The sequence below is a fragment of the Hyperolius riggenbachi genome, chromosome 12 (genome assembly GCF_040937935.1).
Source record: "Hyperolius riggenbachi isolate aHypRig1 chromosome 12, aHypRig1.pri, whole genome shotgun sequence".
Lineage (NCBI taxonomy): Eukaryota > Metazoa > Chordata > Amphibia > Anura > Hyperoliidae > Hyperolius > Hyperolius riggenbachi.
Window position 1 is genome coordinate 30323401 of NC_090657.1, and position 21102 is coordinate 30344502.

At 46.9% G+C, this 21102-nt stretch overlaps 2 protein-coding genes across 5 annotated transcripts in view; one reads left to right on the forward strand and one right to left on the reverse strand.

The window, feature by feature from the left end:
• Nucleotides 1-21102, reverse strand: part of LOC137542021 (uncharacterized) — a 217345-nt gene that overhangs the window by 58691 nt on the left and 137552 nt on the right. The window lies entirely within an intron of this gene.
• Nucleotides 1092-2125, forward strand: LOC137542110 (uncharacterized). Its single transcript, XM_068263785.1, has one exon. The coding sequence runs from the start codon at nucleotides 1199-1201 to the stop codon at nucleotides 1766-1768; it is 570 nt and encodes a 189-aa protein (XP_068119886.1). The 5' UTR covers nucleotides 1092-1198; the 3' UTR covers nucleotides 1769-2125.

Sequence of the window (21102 nt, forward strand, 5' to 3'; positions counted from 1 at the left end):
TCGTTACACCCAGACCTTGGAGGTGCAAGGTATAGGAGCTGAACGTAGAGTAAACTATGTAACTCACCAGAACCTAACAGGAGATAGCGAAAGTCCAGTAACAAACCGAGGTCATACACGTTATATCAGAGGTTTCGAGGTACACTAGGAGCAGGCAATATCAGGGTCAGGCAATCCAAGGTCGATTCAGGCAGCAGACAGAGAGTGGTCAGATTCCAGGCAGAGGGTCGGTACAGGCAGCAGACAGAAAGTAGTCAGATTCCAGACAAAAGTCGGTACACGAATAATCCAATACAATAATCACACCCAGAAAAAGCACACAGCCAAAACTATCATGGGCAACATGCAAGTGTCCAAGCAGGGTTTAAATACTGGCAGCATCCAATCAGTGGCCGGCCACACAACACAGCAACCAATCACACACTTTGCAGCCCTAACCTGAGTGTCAGCTGACTAACAGATCAGCTAACACAAAATAATAACTCCTACCTATGTGTCAGCTGACTAAGACTGTCAGCTGACACTAACTTTTAGGTTTCCTTAGGACGGACGTCTACTCCAGAATGTCCGTCCCCCTTCAGTGCTAGAACGCACAGGACCAGAAGTGGTGTGTGCAGCCCCATTGGGAAGGAAGCCCGCATTGCTATGGGATGCGCGCGCATGGGAGGAAGAGATCGGAGAGGCTTGTCTCTCGCCGCGGGAACCCTCATTGCAGGCTCGTACAGGTAAGTCCCTTACAGGATGTTATGAAAATCTCCTCTTGTTTTTGTCTAACATGAATTAAAATGTACGCTTTTTGAAAAAAGTGTACCAGATGTGAGGCTGAGTTCTCGAGACTAGAAAGAAGCTTATCATAGTATCATACAGTATTCAAGATGGATAGCACTTGGAATTGTAAATAAAGATTTATAACAATAAAGTTTGTTTTTTTTTCCTATGACCGGTGAGGTCATTTCCTGTGCTTCCCTCACCCTTGTCACTGTAAAATGAGCCATACAAGAATCTTCCAACACAGCACAGTGTGACAGACCAACCAGGAAATACCTTCTTGGTGTCTCTGGTGGTTGCTAAGTTATAACAGGTTTGCAAAGTGAAAGTGCTGTGTATATATAGCAGCTGCGTTTGTAGAAAAACATGAACAGCCTCAGAGATAAATGCATGCAAGTCCTCCCTCAACAGGGGAAACAAATCTGCAGCAATGGGTATCCTCTTGAGCCGCCTTCACCAAGTACTCATGAGCTTCACTGGCACCCAGGCAAAGCTCCTGATGCTGGGTCTAGATGCTGCAGGGAAGACCACTGTCCTTTACAAACTGAAGTTCGGTGAGACTGTGACTACAATTCCCACTATTGGATTCAATGTTGAAACCGTGGAAGCTACCCCTAACGTATCCTTCACTGTATGGGATGTGGGGGGCCAAGACAGGATCCGAGCACTTTGGAGGCATTATTTTAACAACACAGACGGACTTATTTTCGTGGTGGACAGCGCTGATCCTGAGAGGTTTAAAGAAGCCAGGTCAGAATTGGAAGCCATACTGGAAGTTGATGAAATGAAAGGTGTTCCCTTTGTCGTGATGGCTAATAAGCAGGACCTGGTTGGTGCCAGGAGACCAGCTGAACTGGCAGATGAGATGGAATTAAGGAAACTAAGAGGACACCAGTGGCATGTCCAGGGATGCTGTGCCACCACCGGTGACGGGCTTGTGGAGGGTCTGGAGGTCCTCACTCGTTATGTAAAAGAGTTTAAGAAAAGCAGACCATTCTGAGGGACAGATCTTCAGCAACTCTGGAATAAAGACTTCATAATTCATGGCAGAAAATGATGCCTGCTACACAGAATGATCTATCATTTTGCTGATTGTAGCCCTGGAATCTTCTGACAGATGCAAAAGACCTTCTAATAAATTCACTAAAACATTCTCCATTCATCTGTTGTACACGAAAGTCACAGATGTGCTCCTATGTACCTTGCAGCAAGAGGGTTAACACTGCCGGTACTGTAACTATGATTGGGTGCTGATTGTAAAGGGACAGTTGGGTGACATAAAACGTGGATCTTTGACTGTATCTACTGCATAATAACTGCTTTCCGTAATTTCCTTGCAGAATAAGGGTATGTGGGTCTACGGTTCATGTTGTGTAGATTGCACAAAACAATAATTCTATTACATACTTTTCACCTTGGCAATTAGTGTGATAATTTTTTTTCTGTTAATAAAAAGTACTGACTTTAAAATCTGGTCATTTCTTTTTGTTACAGTGTAACTCATTTTTATATGACATTAGTATTAGCATGCTTTATATAAGAACCACTAATAATTAAAGTGAGTCTCTAACCAAAATGTTTATGTTGAATATAGATAAAGGGTTACAGGGAACCTAAAGCGAGAGGGATATGGAGGTGGCCATAATTATTTCCTTTTAAACAACACCAGTTGCCTGGCAGTCCTACTGATCTTTCTGGCATCAGTAGTGTCTGCATTACAGACCTGAAACAAGCACATGGCAAAGGCAGTCAAAGTTAAGTCAAGCTTCTGATCTACATCCTTGTTCAGGATCTACGGCTAAAAGTATTAAAGGTAGAGGATCAACAGGACTGCAAGGCAATTGGTATTGTTTAAAACTAAATATGTCAGCCTCCATATCATTCTCACTTCAGGTTTTTTTTAAGCATACATGAAAAAAGGCACGTGGAAAAAAAGGCCAAAAAAGGTTTGCAGGTAGTAGAATATCACTCAATTTAGGGATATTCTACTGCTAGATTCCGATAGTAAAATATTGGTAATGTTTAATGTTGCTAAACCCACTTTCACACATAACCCTCCATCTACTGATGCCTACCCCCCCCCGGTGGTGCCTAAACCTAAGACCCCCCCTAGTGGTGCCTAACCCTAAGACCTCCCCGGTGGTGCCTAACCCTAAGACCTCCCTGGTGGTGCCTAACCCTAAGACCTCCCTGGTGGTGCCTAACCCTAAGACCTCCCTGGTGGTGCCTAACCCTAAGACCTCCCTGGTGGTGCCTAACCCTAAGACCCCACCTGGTGGTTCCTAACCCTAAGACCCCACCTGGTGGTTCCTAACCCTAAGACCCCCCCTGGTGATGCCTAACCCTAAGACCCCCCTGGTGGTGCCTAACCCTAAGATCCCCTGGTGGTGCCTAACCCTAACCACCCCCTGGTGGTGCCTAACCCTAGGACCCCCCTGGTGGTCCCTAACCCTAAGACCCCACTGGTGGTGCCTAAACCTAGGACCGCCCTGGTGGTGCCTAAACCTAAGAACCCCCTGGTGGTGCCTAACCCTAAGACCCCCCCCTGGTGGTGCCTAACCCTAAGATCCCCTGGTGGTCCCTAACCCTAAGACCCCCCTGGTGGTCCCTAACCCTAAGACCCCCCTGGTGATGCCTAAACCTAAGACCCCCCGCACCTGGTGGTGCCTAACCCTAAGACCCCCCTGGTGGTGCCTAACCCTAAGACCCCCCCCTGGTGGTGCCTAACCCTAAGACCCCCCCTGGTGGTGCCTAACCCTAAGACCCCACCTCGTGGTCCCTAACCCTAAGACTCCCCTGGTGGTCCCTAACCCTAAGGCCCCCCCTGGTGGTGCCTAACCCTAAGACCCCCCTGGTGGTGCCTAACCCTAAGACCCCCTCTGGTGGTGCCTAACCCAAAGACCCCCTCTGGTGGTGCCTAACCCTAAGATCCCCTGGTGGTGCCTAACCCTAAGACCCCCCTGGTGGTGTCTAATCCTAAACCCCCCCCTGGTGGTGTCTAATCCTAAGACCCCCCCTGGTGGTGTCTAACCCTAAGACCCCCCTGGTGGTCCCTAACCCTAAGACCCTCCAAAAGATTAGTTAGGCTCTTGTAGGCTTGTTAGTTTGCTCCTGACTGATTGTTATTGCTAAAAAAGCACTCCACAACAGCTCTTGAGAGTTAATGTTCTCCTGATGTGTTTTTTTTTTGTGTTGCCCACTGACACTGCATTTTACAGCCCTATCTGTTGCAGCTGGACCTTGGTAATTGTTATTACTGTGCCAGCCAGGCTCTGCCTAACTATCTATACTGGGACACCTACCTATGCCTACCTAACTACTGGGGCACCTACTTACCTATACGGGGACACCTACCTATGCCTACCTACCTACCTATACTAGGGCACCTACCTACAGGGCCGCCATGAGAAATTTTGGGGCCCCTCACACATCATCAGGCCTGGGGCCCCCCTCCCTGGACCCACCCACTGGTTGCTGTGCCCACCCACTAGCCACCCCACCCCCGTGCACGAAGTGCGCTGCGGCAAACAATTTTTCATGGCTCTGACACTGAAGAAAGCGGCATGCACAGCAAGATGCGGCAAAAAGTGGGCGTGGCCATGGCATGTTGTGGGTGGAGTCAAATACTTGCAAAATACAGGTAGTCCCCGGTTAACAAATGAGATAGGAAATTATAGGTCTGTTCTTATTCTTTATCCATTCTCTTTTGTCCCCCTCTTTTCTTCCTCTGCCTCTTTTGTCAGTGCTGGAACGCAGTGTGCTGGTTAGTGAGCCACAGGCCCACAGCCAGCACAGGCGGCCCTTCCAGCGCTTGGGGGTCCCAGGGCCCCCGGAAGCCCTGGGCCCCTCACTGCAGTGTCAGTTGTCCCCCCCTGATGGCTGCCCTGCCTACCTATGCCTACCTACCTATACTAGGGCGCCTACCTACCTATACTGGGTCTCCTACCTATGCCTACCTAACTACTGGGGCACCTACTTACCTTCACGGGGACACCGACCTATGTCTACCTACCTATACTAGGGCACCTACCTATGCCTACCTACCTATACTAGGGCACCTACCTATGCCTACCTACCTATGCCTAGCTATGGTCTCCTACCTATGCCTAGCTAACTACTGGGGCACCTACCTATGCCTATCTACCTATACTGGGACACCTACCTATGCCTACCTACCTATACTGCGACTCCTGCCTATATATGCCTATCTACCTATACTGGGACACCTACCTATATATGCCTATCTATATATACACCTACCTATATATGCCTATCTACCTATACTGGGACACCTACCTATGCCTACCTACCTATACTGCGACTCCTACCTACCTACTGGGGCACCTACCTATGCCTATCTACCTACACTGGGACACCTACCTATGCCTACCTACCTATACTGGGACTCCTACCTATGCATAGCTAACTACTGGGGCACCTACCTATGCCTATCTACCTATACTGGGACACCTACCTATGCCTACCTACCTATACTGCGACTCCTACCTATGCCTACCTACCTACTGGGGCACCTACCTATGCCTATCTACCTACACTGGGATATCTACCTATGCCTACCTACCTATACTGGGACTCCTACCTATGCCTAGCTAACTACTGGGGCACCTACCTATGCCTATCTACCTATACTGGGACACCTACCTATGCCTACCTACCTATACTGGGACTCCTAACTAAGCCAACCTACCTATACTGGGGAACCTACCTATGCCTAGCTAACTACTGAGGCACCTACCTATGCCTACTTACCTATACTGGGACTCCTACCTATGCCTACCTACCTATACTGAGACTCCTACCTATGCCTAGCTAACTACTGAGGCACCTACCTATGCCTATCTACCTATACTGGGACACCTACCTATGCCTACCTACCTATACTGGGACTCCTACCTATGCCTACCTACCTACCTATACTGGGGTACCTACCTACATACAAGCATACAAGAAGATAATAAGGTCGTTGCTTCATTGTGGACAGACCAAATTTGATCAGCTGAACAGTCAATGTTGTTCTATCATTGAGCTACCACAGCCCGGCGACCTGCACTCTCGCCATGGTGCGCACCAGTCCAGCACGGCCGTCACTACGCAAACAGCTGTTTGCGGTGCGTTACACAGTGAGTTTGGTGTGTCAGTGTAAAGCAGAACTCTAATTACACTCCCTGATTGATGTATACACATGCAAAATGTTTTAAAGCACTTAAGGCCTGTAATTTAGCATTCAATTTGATTTCTGCCCTTAAAACGCTGCTTTGCTTCACATCCAGATTTTTCCTCAGGACTTTAGGCATCTATCCCACTCCGCCATGCCCCCCTCCAGGTGTTAGACCCCTTGGAACATCTTTTCCATCACTTTTGAGGTCAGAATAAGTGTTTCTAGTTTTCAAAGTTCGCCTCCCCATTGAAGTCTATTGTGGTTCGCGAAAGTTTGCGCGAACCAAACCTTTTGCGGAAGTTCGCGAACCGAAAATCGGAGGTTCGAGCCATCTCTAATTGGCTGTAGCAACCCTTAAAGTGAACCAGAGGTGAAGCACTCTCATGTGTTTTACCATATATATCAGTGGGAACATTAGAGAAAACACCTACCCTGCTCTCTGTTTCATTCTTCACTGATCAGCCTGCTTCTAATCAGCCCAGATAAAACCGCCCACTGAGCATTCAGTCTGGCTTTGCTCAGGAATCATTATAGCTAAGTCATTCTAACAGAGCCAGAAGGGGGCAGGCTTGGGCTTGAAAAGACATCAGAGAAGACAGACTCAGCTATAATGATTCCTGAGCAAAGCCAGACTGAATGCTCAGTCAGGGATTTTATCAGGGCTGCAGGCTGAGCAGTGAAGGATGAAACAGAGAGCAGGGTAGGTGTTTTCTCTAATGTTCCCACTGATATACAAGTTCTTCTAAAAAAAATAGCATATTGTGATAAAGTTCATTATTTTCTGTAATGTACTGATAAACCTTTGACTTTCATATATTTTAGATTCATTACACACAACTGAAGTAGTTCAAGCCTTTTATTGTTTTAATATTGATGATTTTGGCATACAGCTCATGAAAACCCAAAATTCCTATCTCAAAAAATTAGCATTTCATGAAAAGGTTCTCTAAACGAGCTATTAACCTAATCATCTGAATCAACTAATTAACTCTAAACACCTGCAAAAGATTCCTGAGGCTTTTAAAAACTCCCAGCCTGGTTCATTACTCAAAACCGCAATCATGGGTAAGACTGCCGACCTGACTGCTGTCCAGAAGGCCATGATTGACACCCTCAAGCAAGAGGGTAAGACACAGAAAGAAATTTCGGAATGAATAGGCTGTTCCCAGAGTGCTGTATCAAGGCACCTCAGTGGGTAGTCTGTGGGAAGGAAAAAGTGTGGCAGAAAACGCTGCACAACGAGAAGAGGTGACCGGACCCTGAGGAAGATTGTGGAGAAGGACCGATTCCAGACCTTGGGGGACCTGCGGTAGCAGTGGACTGAGTCTGGAGTAGAAACATCCAGAGCCACCGTGTACAGGCGTGTGCAGGAAATGGGCTACAGGTGCTGCAATCCCCAAGGTCAAGCCACTTTTGAACCAGAAACCGTGGCAGAAGCGCCTGACCTGGGCTACAGAGAAGCAGCACTGGACTGTTGCTCAGTGGTCCAAAGTACTTTTTTCGGATGAAAGCAACTTTTGCATGTCATTCGGAAATCAAGGTGTCAGAGTCTGGAGGAAGACTGGGGAGAGGGAAATGCCAAAATGCCTGAAGTCCAGTGTCAAGTACCCACAGTCAGCTCTTGGTGCTTTGTCGGAGGCGCTGCGGAGACCACGTGAGCGGAGCTCTCCGCATCACGTGGCCCCGCCAGCCAATCAGCGGCAGCTCCAAAGAGTAAACACTGCAAGTGCAGTGAATGCCAAGTAGCCATGTGCCTGGCTGCGTAGCGGCCTCTCCCCGCCTCCTCTCCGCCCCTAAAATAAAAAAAAACACCCGTACTGAGCATGTGCAAACAGTCCTGCATGCAGTACGTTGTCTTGACGTGAAGCGTTACTGTGTAACGCAACGTGGGCACTGTGAACAGCCCATTGATTTTTCTTTGCTGTGCGGTGGGGGTGCGTTACAGGCTGCTCTAACGTGCGCCTGTAACGTCCCACTGTGAAAGCAGCCTAAAACAATAAAAGGCTTGAACTACTTCAGTTGTGTGTAATGAATCTAAAATATATGAAAGTCTAATGTTTATCAGTACATTACAGAAAATAATGAACTTTATCACAATATGCAAATTTTTTGAGAAGGACCTGTATATGGTAAAATACATGAGGGTGCTTCGTCTCTGGTTCACTTTAAAGGTTTGCTCAATCACATGGATCTATTCTAGATAAAAGAATTAAGTAGTCACATGCCTGCAGCTAAAACAAGTAGTCACAAGGTTTCAAATAAAATAATCAAAGTAGTCACATGCCCCCAGATAATGATATTAAGTATTTACCACTCCAGTACCCCCCAATAAAGTTAGCCAGAAGACCCTACCAGAATAGATAGCTAGGTGACCCCACCAGTATACAGGGCCAGAAGACCCTCTTGATTAGATAGCCATTAGCCAGATGCCCCCCTTTATAGGTAGCCAGATGACCCCCCCCCCCTTCCAATAAGGTAACCAGATAACCCCAGCATATGTACCCCTCTCCTGCAGAGTTGATAGCAGAGCAGAGAAGTGTTTTACCTTTCCATTCGCAATATAACTTTTATGGTCTCTGAAATGGTCGATGAACAGCTGGAGACATGCCCAGTAGGGATTTTTTTATCAGTTTGTGCTGTTCTGTAGACTCAGTGGGCATATGCATTACATTTTACAAAAATGCACCCGTACTTCATTAAATATGAGGCCAAAGACATCTGCAATTGTACCTGCTACAGACCCCTAGATTTGGAGAGTAGAAAGGGGACCCCCTGAGCCACTTATCTGCCGAACTGCAGACCCCCATCCCTGCTGATCCCTGAGATATGATAATCGAACCTAACTTGGCAACTAGTGGAGTTGCTGGCGTGCAAGTATGTCAGGGGTCCCCTCCCAACTCTCAAAAATGGAGGTCCACATGGGACCTGGTTGCAGAGATCCTGTGGCTCAAGTGTAATGAATTGAGGCTGCATATTTACAGTGTTGCAGAAGGGCATGAACATTAAAAGAACAAGAATAGCGCAATCTTTCGAAAAATGTCCCTATTGGGCATGTCTCTGAACAAAGCTCATCCTGGCATGCATGTGATGACGCACAGCTCAATGACTTAGGGCAGCACAACATGTCATTATACCAGCATCTCTCATGTGACCTGCCAGCAAGTACCAGTGGGTCACATGATTAGAGACACCAGTTGGAGAGTGAGAGACTACAAAGTGGCTGCGGAGAGGAAGATGAAGTGCTGGAGAGATGAGACACTTCTTGCAACTCTGTCATTTATTGCGTCTGCCAGGCAGAGCCGGTTCAACTACATGGCAAACCTAGGCAGTTGCCTATGGCTTGCAGAGAGTCTATGGGCCAGGCTGATGCTAGCCCCCCACCAAATCTTACACAAAAAAGCCAGGTGATCATCAGCGGTGGGCAAAAACTTCTATCTTGCCTAGGGCCCCTACCTACCTTACCTGGGGCATCTACCAGGCCCCCCACAGACGTCCTGTGCCCGCACCGGGACAAAACTATCCCCCCGGTCCCCCGCAGCGGCTCGCTTCCGATATTTATTACATTACTGCGCAGGAAGCTTCTGGTGACGTCAGTGGGAGCGAGGACGCCTGCAGTCAGGGTCGCGCAGGCGCAGTGGCTTGCGACTTTTAAGTCACAAATAGCGGAAGTAAGCTGCGACGGGGGACCAGGGAATTGTTTTGTCCTGGCGCGGGCACAAGACATCTGCGGGAGGGGGGGGGGGAGTTTAGGGGGAATGGGGGTTTGGCTGGTAGGAGCCCCAGGTAAGTTAAACACTCTTTATTTTTTCATTACAATATTCCTTAAAGGGAAGTTTCAGGGAGTGGGAAAAAAAATAAAAATCCATATCCACTTACCTGGGCTTCCTCCAGCCCGTGGCAGGCAGGAGGTGCCCTCGCCACCACTCCGGAGACTCCCGGTCGTCTCCGGTGACCGACCCGACCTGGTCAGGCCGGCTGCCAGGTCGGGCTCTTCTGCGTTCCACGTGGGCGCGCTGACGTCATCGGACATCCTCCTGGCTGTACTGCGCAGGCGCAGAGCTATTGAGCCTGCGCAGTACAGCCCGGAGGACGTCCGATGACGTCAGCGCACCTGCGTGAGACGCACGTTGGAGCGCACAAGAGCCCGAACCTGGAAGCCGGCCTGGCCAGGTCGGGTCGGCCACCGGGAGCTTCCGGAGCGGCGGCGAGGGCACCTCCTGCCTGCCACGGGCTGGAGGAAGCCCCAGGTAAGTGGATATGGATTTTTATTTTTTTTCCCACTCCCTGAACCTTCCCTTTAAGGTCTCATTCACAGTGGGACGTTATGGTCGCACGTTATAAAGTCTTTTTAACGCAGCTTACCGCACTGCAATGCTAATCCTATGGCCCATTCACAGTGCGACGTTAAAGTCACGTTGAAAATGTTGCGTTGTGGTAACTCACTGCTTGCCTCTTAACGCAGACACGTTGCGACTTTAACGTTTCATTAAACTGCAACGTCCCACTGTGAATACAGCCTTAATCCTTTTCTGTAAGCAAGGAGATCTCTGCTATAGAGACTCTCAAAAAATATCTATACTAAACTAAAAGCATAAAGAATACCCTTATGTTATATTCAGTATGTTTTGGGAATCTCCTCTTGTGTTTTTGCCTACATGAATTTAAATGCATGCCTTTTGAAAAGGTGGTTAAAGCACATAAGCATTTGGAATTGTAAGTAATCATTTATCACAATAAAGTATTTGTTCCCATGACTGTGAGGTCATTTCCTGTGCTTCCCTCACCACTGTCACTGTAAAATGAGCCATACAAGAATCTTCCAACACAGCACTGTGTGACAGACCAACCAGGAAATACCTTCTTGGTGTCTCTGGTTGCTAAGTTACAGGTTTGCAAAGTGAAAGTACAGTGTATATACTGTATAGCACCTGGGTTTGTAGAAAACATGAACTGTTATATAGCTCCCAACTGTCCCTCTTTTGGAGGGACAGTCCCTCTTTCCTCCTCATTTGTCCCTCTTTCAGGACTTTGTCCCTCTTTCTATGTAAATATATATATTTCTCTACAAAAAATGTGTTTGGTTGACTCTAAACTTTATTCCCATCCTTTATGGTGCCCATACACAATACAATAAAAACCATTAGATTTTCCCGTTTATTCGAACTAAATGATCAAATCGAATGAAAGTTGAAAATATTTTTTTTTCGATCAAGAAATTCAAACGATTATCCCGTTTTTTTGAACAAAATCTGATTGGACATGCTGGAAAAATCTTTATAATCGATCTAACGGAATAATCTAACTAAATTATCTAATCGGAAAAAAAAAGGAAAAATTGTACCATGTATGGCCACCTTTAAATTGATATATTACTAATTTTAAAATGTATATATGAAGGAAAATGAACCAGGATAGAGAGGACCAGTGTGGTTTGAATTATAAAACAGCATATTTTTCTTATGAAATCTTTATGGTATGCGTGACTAGGGGATGTGATGGGGGTGTGATCAGGGGTGTGGCTTAAGCGTCCCTCTTTCTAATCTCAAAAAGTTGGGAGGTATGTGAATAGCTTCAGAGATAAATGCATGCAAGTTTTCCCTAGACGGGGAAGAAAATCTGCAGCAACGGGTATTCTTTTGAGCCACCTTCAAGTACTCATGATGAGCTTCACTGTTACCCAGGCAAAGATCCTGATGCTGGGTCTAGATGCTGCAGAGAAGACCACTGTCCTTTACAAGCTGAAGCTTGGTGAGACTGTGACTACAATTCCCACTATCATATGTCAAACACTGGCCCGTGGGCCAAATCTGGCCCTCTGAGGCATCAGATTTGGCCCTCAGGTGGTTTCCCCACTTTGCATTATGTTTGGCCCAGTCTACACCACCAGAGAAGCTATATTGGAGGGTAAGCCCCAGATCACCAGAGAAGCCATATGGAGAGGGGAACAGCACTAGAAACCAGGGAACTGTATAGGAGATTGGAGGGGACCACTAGACACCAGGAAACTGTATAGGAGAGGGATGACCACTAAACATCAGGGAATTGTGTAGATGAGGGAGGGAGGACCAGTAAACATCAGGGAACTGTATAGGAGATGGAGAGGGGCTATAACACACCAGGGAACTTTATAAGGGATTTTACCACCCACTTCACCAACAAAATTGTCGCCATCCGTCAGGAAACATCCAGTCTTCAATCTTCACCTCCCACCCCCTCCTATCCAGCTCCTCCTCCACTCTATCCTCCCCTAACTTCCTTCACTCCTACTACCACTGAAGAAGTCAACCACCTACTGCAGACTTCCCATACAACTACCTCCTCCCTTGACCCCATCCCTTCTGATTTACTCCAGCCTCACTTCACGGAATTGGCTCCAGTCCTCACTACCCCTTTTAGACAAGACAAGACAAATAACATTTATATTGCGCTTTTCTCCTGGCGGACTCAAAGCGCCAGGGCTGCAGCCACTAGGGCGCGCTCTATAGGCAGTAGCAGTGTTAGGAAGACTTGCCTAAGGTCTCCTACTGAATAGGTGCTGGCTTACTGAACAGGCAGAGCCGAGATTCGAATCCTGGTCTCCTGTGTCAGAGGCAGAGCCCTTAACCATTAACATCCAGCCACCTGTTTAACCTCTCCCTATCCACAGGCACCTTCCCCTCAGACTTCAAGCAGGCCACAGTACTGCCCCTGCTCACGAAACCCTCCCTCAATCCCTCACTACCCTCCAACTACCGTCCTATCTCCCTCCTCCCCTTTGCCTCAAAACTCCTTGAGCGTCTGGTTGACAAACGCCTGACCCAGTACCTCAATGCCAACTCACTGCTAGACCCACTGCAATCTGGATTTCGGCCTGCCCACTCAACCGAAACTGCTCTCACCAAAGTGGTAAATGACCTTGCCTTAGCTAAAGCTAAAGGGAAATACTCCATTCTCCTCCTCCTTGACCTTTCAGCAGCTTTTGATACAGTAGATCATCCCCTACTCCTCCATTCCATGGGCATTCACGACCTCGCCCTGACCTGGCTTTCATCCTACCTCTCTAACCGCTCCTTCACGCCCTCCTTCAATGAGTCCTCATCCACCCCTAACCACCTCTCGGTGGGAGTCACCCAATGCTCGGTCCTTGGCCCCCTACTGTTCTCCCTATACACATCCTCCATTGGCAAGGTTATCTCCTCCATGGGTTTTAAATATCATCTGTATGCAGATGACACCCAGATCTACCTCCACACCCCAGACATATCCACCACTACCATGGACAAGGTCTCCTCCTGCCTATCAGCCATCTCCTCCTGGATGTCCGCTAGGTTCCTGAAACTAAATCTAGACAAAACGGAATTTATGATCTTTTTCGTCCGGCCATGCCTAAACCTCCGAGATGTGCATGTCACTGCTAACCACACTACCATTCGTCCTACCTCTCAAGCCCGCTGTCTGGGTGTCATCCTGGACTCTGCACTCTCCTTCACTCCCCACATCCAAAACCTCACAAAGTTCTGCAACTTCCACCTCTGTAACATCTGCAAGATCCGCCCTTTCCTGACCTCTGCCACCACCAAACTCCTCATCCATGATCTTATAATTTCCCGCCTTGACTACTGCCCCGCTGCAGCCCATCATGAATGCGGCAGCCAGAATTATTCACTCCTCCCATCGCTCCGCCACGTCGGCTCCCCTCTGTGAATCCCTCCACTGGCTTCCTATCCAGTCCAAAACCAGATTCAAGATACTGTGTCTGACTTACAAATCTGTCCACAAAACCTGCCCAACCTACATTTCTGATCTTACTCAGAGATACACACCAAGCCGCTCACTCCGCTCCTCCAATGAACTTCGCCTGACCGCGCCCTGCATCACCCAGTCCCATGCCTCCAAGGCTTCTCAAGAGCTGCTCCGACACTATGGAACTTCCTACCTCCACCCATTAGAGCAGCCCCCTCCTTCAATATCTTCAAGAAAGCCCTCAAAACTCACCTTTTCACTCTGGCCTACCACCCCTCACAAGTGCTCTAAACCCGCAGCTGAACTCTGGTCCCTACCTTTCGTGTCCCTACCTCTCCCTGTAGATTGTAAGCCTTCGGGCAGGGTCCTCCTCCTTGTGTCCTACCTGATCATGCACCTTCATTACTGTGTGCATCCATGATATGCATTTAAATGAACTCAACTTGCCTAATCTCCATGCTCCCATCCAGTGACTGACTAAGCATTACCCTGTGCTGCATGATCTGGTTTTTCTTGTATTCCAATCCTGTATTGTCGTGTTGCTGACGCTGTATGTCACCCCTAAATATTGTCTGTAACCTAAACTAATATCCAGCGCTGCATAATATGTTGTCTCTTTATAAATACAATTAATAAATAAATAAGGGAGAGAGGTGGCAGCTAGACATTGAGGTTGGCCGCCTGTGACTTGGCCCCAGAGATCGATTTCGGCCCACTTTGTATTTGAGTTCGACACCCCTGCACTATTGGGCTCAATGTTGAAACCATTGAAGTCATCCCTAATGTATCCTTCACTGTATGGGATGTGAGAGGCCAGGACAGAATACAAAGTCAACCCTAATGTATCCTTCACTGTATGGGATGTGAGAGGCCAAGACAAAATACAAAGCCAACCCTAATGTATCCTTCACTGTATGGGATGTGAGAGGCCAGGACAGAATACAAAGTCAACCCTAATGTATCCTTCACTGTATGGGATGTGAGAGGCCAGGACAGAATACAAAGTCAACCCTAATGTATCCTTCACTGTATGGGATGTGAGAGGCCAGGACAGAATACAAAGCCAACCCTAATGTATCCTTCACTGTATGGGATGTGAGAGGCCAGGACAGAATACAAAGCCAACCCTAATGTATCCTTCACTGTATGGGATGTGAGAGGCCAAGACAGAATACAAAGCCAACCCTAATGTATCCTTCACTGTATGGGATGTGAGAGGCCAGGACAGAATACAAAGCCAACCCTAATGTATCCTTCACTGTATGGGATGTGAGAGGCCAAGACAAAATACAAAGCCAACCCTAATGTATCCTTCACTGTATGGGATGTGAGAGGCCAGGACAGAATACAAAGTCAACCCTAATGTATCCTTCACTGTATGGGATGTGAGAGGCCAGGACAGAATACAAAGTCAACCCTAATGTATCCTTCACTGTATGGGATGTGAGAGGCCAGGACAGAATACGATGTAAGGGCTGGCTCACACTTTTCTAAGCACTTGTGATTTCTAAAGCACTTGCTATTGTAATGCTATAGGGGAATTTTTATAAAATCATATCCCTCAAGCGGGATCACACACTTAGAAAAATCGTGTGCAGTGTGTGCCAGCCCTTACTCATTTTTATCATAAGTATTAGCATTTTTTTATATAAGAAGCAGTAAAGTGTTGTACCGTGTTAGCCATGAGTAAAAGCAAGAAGTTTTGAATCAGGATGATACCATTTATTGGCTAACTTAGAGATGGATAAACAGTGAGCTTTCGACTTATAAAAAGCCTTCGTCGGACTGGTTCCTGACCAGAACTGAAAAACACAGCTTATATACACTGACATACAGAGGAGAAACATTGTTTAGCAAACATAAATGTAATTAGATGCCTTAACTGTTACTGAGGAGGCTTTCCCAGGCATCCTATCTAAATTGATAAGATCAATAGAATCCTCAACATGACATAAAGCAGACTCTGGTGATGAAGAGACATCGTAAATTCCGAATTCAAATGGTAACTGGCCTGGTTACATGCACCATTAATTCTAAGCTTAAGAGAATTGTGGCATTTAAAGCCAGCACCTGAAAGCAAATAAAATGAATAGTGACAGTGAATTCCATCTTACACAGCATATGGCACAAAAATGAATGAAAAGATAGAAAATTTTAAATTAAAAGAATTGTGGCATTTAAAACCCATCGTACCAGCACAAGAAGTTGGAGTCCTTGTTTAAACTTGTGTAAGATGGAATTCACTGTCACTATTCATTTTATTTGCTTTCAGGTGCTGGCTTTAAATGCCACAATTCTCTTAAGCTTAGAATTAATGGTGCATGTAACCAGGCCAGTTACCATTTGAATTCGGAATTTACGATGTCTCTTCATCACCAGAGTCTGCTTTATGTCATGTTGAGGATTCTATTGATCTTATCAATTTAGATAGGATGCCTGGGAAAGCCTCCTCAGTAACAGTTAAGGCATCTAATTACATTTATGTTTGCTAAACAATGTTTCTCCTCTGTATGTCAGTGTATATAAGCTGTGTTTTTCAGTTCTGGTCAGGAACCAGTCCGACGAAGGCTTTTTATAAGTCGAAAGCTCACTGTTTATCCATCTCTAAGTTAGCCAATAAATGGTATCATCCTGATTCAAAACTTCTTGTTTTTATATAAGGACAGCTAATATGTTAAAGTGGATCTCTAATCAACAACAACAACAACAAATAACATTTGTAAAGCGCTTTTCTCCCGTAGGACTCAAAGTGCATAAGCATGGCTCAGACCATTGTGGTACAGAGGAAGAATTTTATAAATCTGGAAATGCCAGGCTAAACAGGTGGCTTTTCAGTCTGGATTTGAATAGCTCCAGGGATGGTGCTGTTTTTACTGGGTGCGGCAGGGAGTTCCAAAGAGTAGGGGCAGCATGACAGAAAGCTCTGTCTCCAGATTTTTTGAGGTGCACTCTGGGAGTGACCAAGTTTATAGAACTTGCTGATCTGAGGTTGTGAGAGGTGTGGTGCAGCTTCAGCAGGTCCTTCATGTATCCAGGGCCCAGATTGTGCAGGGATTTGAATGTCAGCAGTCCAATCTTGAAGAGTATTCTCCATTCTACTGAGTGACAGTGGCAAGGCTGGTTTGTTAGCAATCTGGCAGCAGCATTCTGAACTAATTGCAGGCGACGCAGGTCCTTTTTGGGGAGGCCAGCATAAAGGGCACTGCAGTAGTCCAGCCGTGATGTGATAAAGGCGTGAATTAGGGTTGGAAGAGCCTCTGGGGGAATCAGATGTTTAATCTTTGCAATGTTCTTCAGATGAAAGTAGGAAGATTTAACTACAGATGAAATTTGGTTTCTGAAACTCAATTCCCCATCGCCGATGACACACAGCTATACCTGTCCTTCAAACCTGGTGGAAGAGACCCTACTCCAAAAATAAATTATTGCTTAGCTGAGCTACAGGCATGGATGAATGATAACTGGTTGAAGCTGAATGCTGACAAAACTGAGGTCCTGTTTGTCCAAAGCCAGCGCTCGCCATCAAAACAGCTCTATCCTAAAGCATCTCTAATCAAACTGTTTATGTTGACTTTAGAAAAAAGAGTTAAAGGACAACTGCGGGCAGGGGCGTTTCTAGGGTCTTTGGAGATCGGGGGCACCTGTGGGCACCAGGCGGGGAGGTATATGCGGCGCGGCAAAAAGTGGGCGTGGCCATGAGGTGAGTGGATGTGGCCATGGGTGGGGACAAATGTACATGAACTTAGCAGCGGTGTAAGCTACAGATAAAGGGCCTGCCCATCGAAATATTGGATGGAGCCCCCTGTCCTTTATTTAGATAATTTACAATCAGTATAGGCATAGATCAAAGATGTATACGCACATACAATTTTGATTGGTCAATCACTGACCCCCAATTTCACCACCCCTGTGCAGTAAGTGGGCCAACAGACAATGAATTTTATGAACAGAGCTAAAATTGGCTAATCAAAATTGTATGTGTGTACCAGGCTTTACAGCTAATACTGTACATACTGAAAGTAGCAGGGATCAGCATACAATATAGCTGGTTTACAATCAGTAAAGGCACAGAGTAACACCTTACACTGTACACACTGGAGGTAGATCAGCACACAGTGCAGGCACTAGAGAACAGCGTATACTGTACATACTGTAGGCAGCAGAATTCAGCACACTGCAGCTAGCGTGCCAAAAATATGAGGATCACGTTGTGCGGCGTGCTTATCGCGCCGCACCGAAAAATGGGTGGGCCATGGACCAGAATATAGATGTGGTAACGGGTGGAGTACATGAACCTAGCAATGGTGGGACATTAGATTATGACAGTGGTGGCGAACCTTTTGGAGGCCGAGTGCCCAAACTGCAACCCAAAAGTCACTGATCTACCGCAAAGTGGCAACAGCAATTTAAACTAAATACTGTACAAACGTTTTAACTCATACATGAACATTATGGAAAATCCAAGTTGAAAATAAACTGTGAAGATAAACAATTTCATCCATCCTACTCCTGAAAAATGTATTCAATTTTTTAGAGCCTCCCAGTTTTATTTTCTGTTTTAAAAAGCTAAAAAAGTAGGTTTAATGCTATTGTCTCATATGATAAGGATTCAGCTTTTCCCATAGTCTCGCAGTTAGCAATCATGTGACCCCCAACAAGACAAATTCAGCAATCATGAGGCCCCCGACAAGACAAATTCAGAAATCGTGTGGGCCCCGACATGACAAATTCAGCAATCGTGAGGCCCCCGACATGACAAATTCAGCAATCGTGAGGCCCCCAACATGACAAATTCAGCAATCATGAGACCCCCAACATGACAAATTCAGCAATCATGAGGCCCCCAACAAATCATGAGGCCCCCAACAAGACAAATTCAGCAATCATGAGGCCTCCAACAAATCATGAGGCCCCCAACAAGGCAAATTCAGCAATCATGAGGCCTCCAACAAATCATGAGGCCCCCAACAAGACAAATTCCGCAATCTTGAGGCCCCCAACAAATCATAAGGCTCCCAACAAGACAAATTCAGCAGTCATGAGGCACATAAATAGACAGCATTTCACATAAATAGGCAGAATGCCCCCTTAATATGGTAGCCCCCCAAGTTAGGTGGTGAGTGACAGGGACCCCCAGGTTAGCTAGTGAGTGACAGGCGCCTCCAGTTAGGTAGTGAGTGACAGGGACCCCGATAGTGAGTGACAGGAAGCCCCTTTAGGTAGTGAGTGAGTGCCAGGGAGCCCCTTTAGGTAGTGAGTGAGTGCCAGGGAGCCCCTTTAGGTAGTGAGTGAGTGACAGGGAGCCCCTTTAGGTAGTGAGTGCCAGGGAGCCCCTTTAGGTAGTGAGTGAGTGACAGGGAGCCCCTTTAGGCAGTAAGTGCCAGGGAGCCCCTTTAGGTAGTGAGTGAGTGCCAGGGAGCCCCTTTAGGTAGTGAGTGAGTGCCAGGGAGCCCCTTTAGGCAGTGAGTGAGTGCCAGGGAGCCCCTTCAGGCAGTGAGTGGGTGACAGGGAGCCCCTTTAGGTAGTGAGTGAGTGACAGGGAGGCCCTTTAGGTAGTGAGTGAGTGACAGGGAGGCCCTTTAGGTAGTGTGTGAGCGACAGGGAGGCCCCCCACCCCCCCCCCCCCCCTTACCTCGCACTCGCAGACCTCAGGATCAGCGGCGACACAACCAATACGAGCGGGCGCCGGACGCACCCGCTCTATTTGCCGAAGTGATGTCACTTCCACATATCAGTGCGGGGGCTGGGTCCTAGCGCCCGCACGATTGGTTGCCGCCTGATCGAGGTCTGAGTGACGCGGCGGCAGCGGCTGGAGGGAGCCGCGGACAGAGGGGGTGAGCAGCGGCCGGGCGGCGCCTGTCAGAGACAAGTGCCTGGGTGCAATGCACCCGCCCAGGCGCGGCCCTGCGGGCACCCCTGGGGAAGAGATCCGTGGCACCCCAGGACAGATTGGGGGCACGTGCCCCCCCAAAATAGGGCTAGCGACGCCCCTGACTGCAGGAGAAGGATATGAAAGTTGCCATACATTTCCAGCTGCCTGGTAGTCCTTCTGATCTTTCTGGCATCAGTAATGACTCACATGCCTGAAACAAGCATGGAGCTAATCTTGTCAGATTTGTGTCATAGACATCTGATCTGCGTGCTTGTTCAGGGTCTATGGCTAAACGTATTAAAGGCCGAGGTTCAGCAGGACTACCAGGCAACTAGTATTGATTAAAATTAAATAAATATGTCAACCTGCATATTTCTCTCACTTTAGGTTCCTTTCAAAAAACTATTTTAGGTCTGTCATTTTCTCTGGATTCTGGCTGGGTAGTTATCCTCTCATTTTCTACCCAATAGATGTTGTGCAACCCTAAACAGATAGTGAGCAACTCTTAAAACGTACCTGTTAGAAAAAAAAAGTTCCAATGAGGTACTCACCTCAATAGAGGATATATTCTGGATAATCCAAAGGCTTCGCCCACCCTCTCCACTGAGGGTTCTAGCGCTGGCCCCCTGAAAAACCATCAACAAGCCATTGTCAGCAGCTCGCACATGGACCCATGAAACATGTTATCATGTGCCTAAATAAATAATCAAGTAGTCCTATGGATCCAGATAAAAGAATCAAGTAGTCATGTGCCTCCAGATAAAAGAATCAAGTAGTCATGTGCCTCCAGATAAAAGAATCAAGTAGTCATGTGCCTCCAGATAAAAGAATCAAGTAGTTATGTGCCTCCAGATAAAAGAATCAAGTAGTCATGTGCCTCCAGATAAAAGAATCAAGTAGTCATGTGCCTCCAGATAAAAGAATCAAGTAGTCGCATGGATCCAGAGAAAAGAAGCAAGTAGTCTCATGGATCCAGATAAAAGAATCAAGTAGTCTCATGGATCCAGATAAAAGAATCAAGTAGTCATGTGCCTCCAGATAAAAGAATCAAGTAGTCGCATGGATCCAGAGAAAAGAATCAAGTAGTCGCATGGATCCAGAGAAAAGAAGCAAGTAGTCGCATGGATCCAGAGAAAAGAAGCAAGTAGTCGCATGGATCCAGATAAAAGAAGCAAGTAGTCTCATGGATCCAGATAAAAGAAGCAAGTAGTCTCATGGATCCAGATAAAAGAAGCAAGTAGTCGCATGGATCCAGATAAAAGGACCAAGTAGTCTCATGGATCCAGATAAAAGAAGCAAGTAGTCTTATGGATCCAGATAAAAGAAGCAAGTAGTCTCATGGATCCAGATAAAAGAAGCAAGTAGTCTCATGGATCCAGATAAAAGAAGCAAGTAGTCGCATGGATCCAGATAAAAGGACCAAGTAGTCTCATGGATCCAGATAAAAGAAGCAAGTAGTCTTATGGATCCAGATAAAAGAAGCAAGTAGTCGCATGGATCCAGAGAAAAGAAGCAAGTAGTCGCATGGATCCAGATAAAAGAAGCAAGTAGTCTCATGGAT

Excerpts from the sequence above, each read along its gene's own strand:
- LOC137542110 (XM_068263785.1), top strand. The coding sequence starts at position 1,199 with ATGGGTATCCTCTTGAGCCGCCTTCACCAAGTACTCATGAGCTTCACT.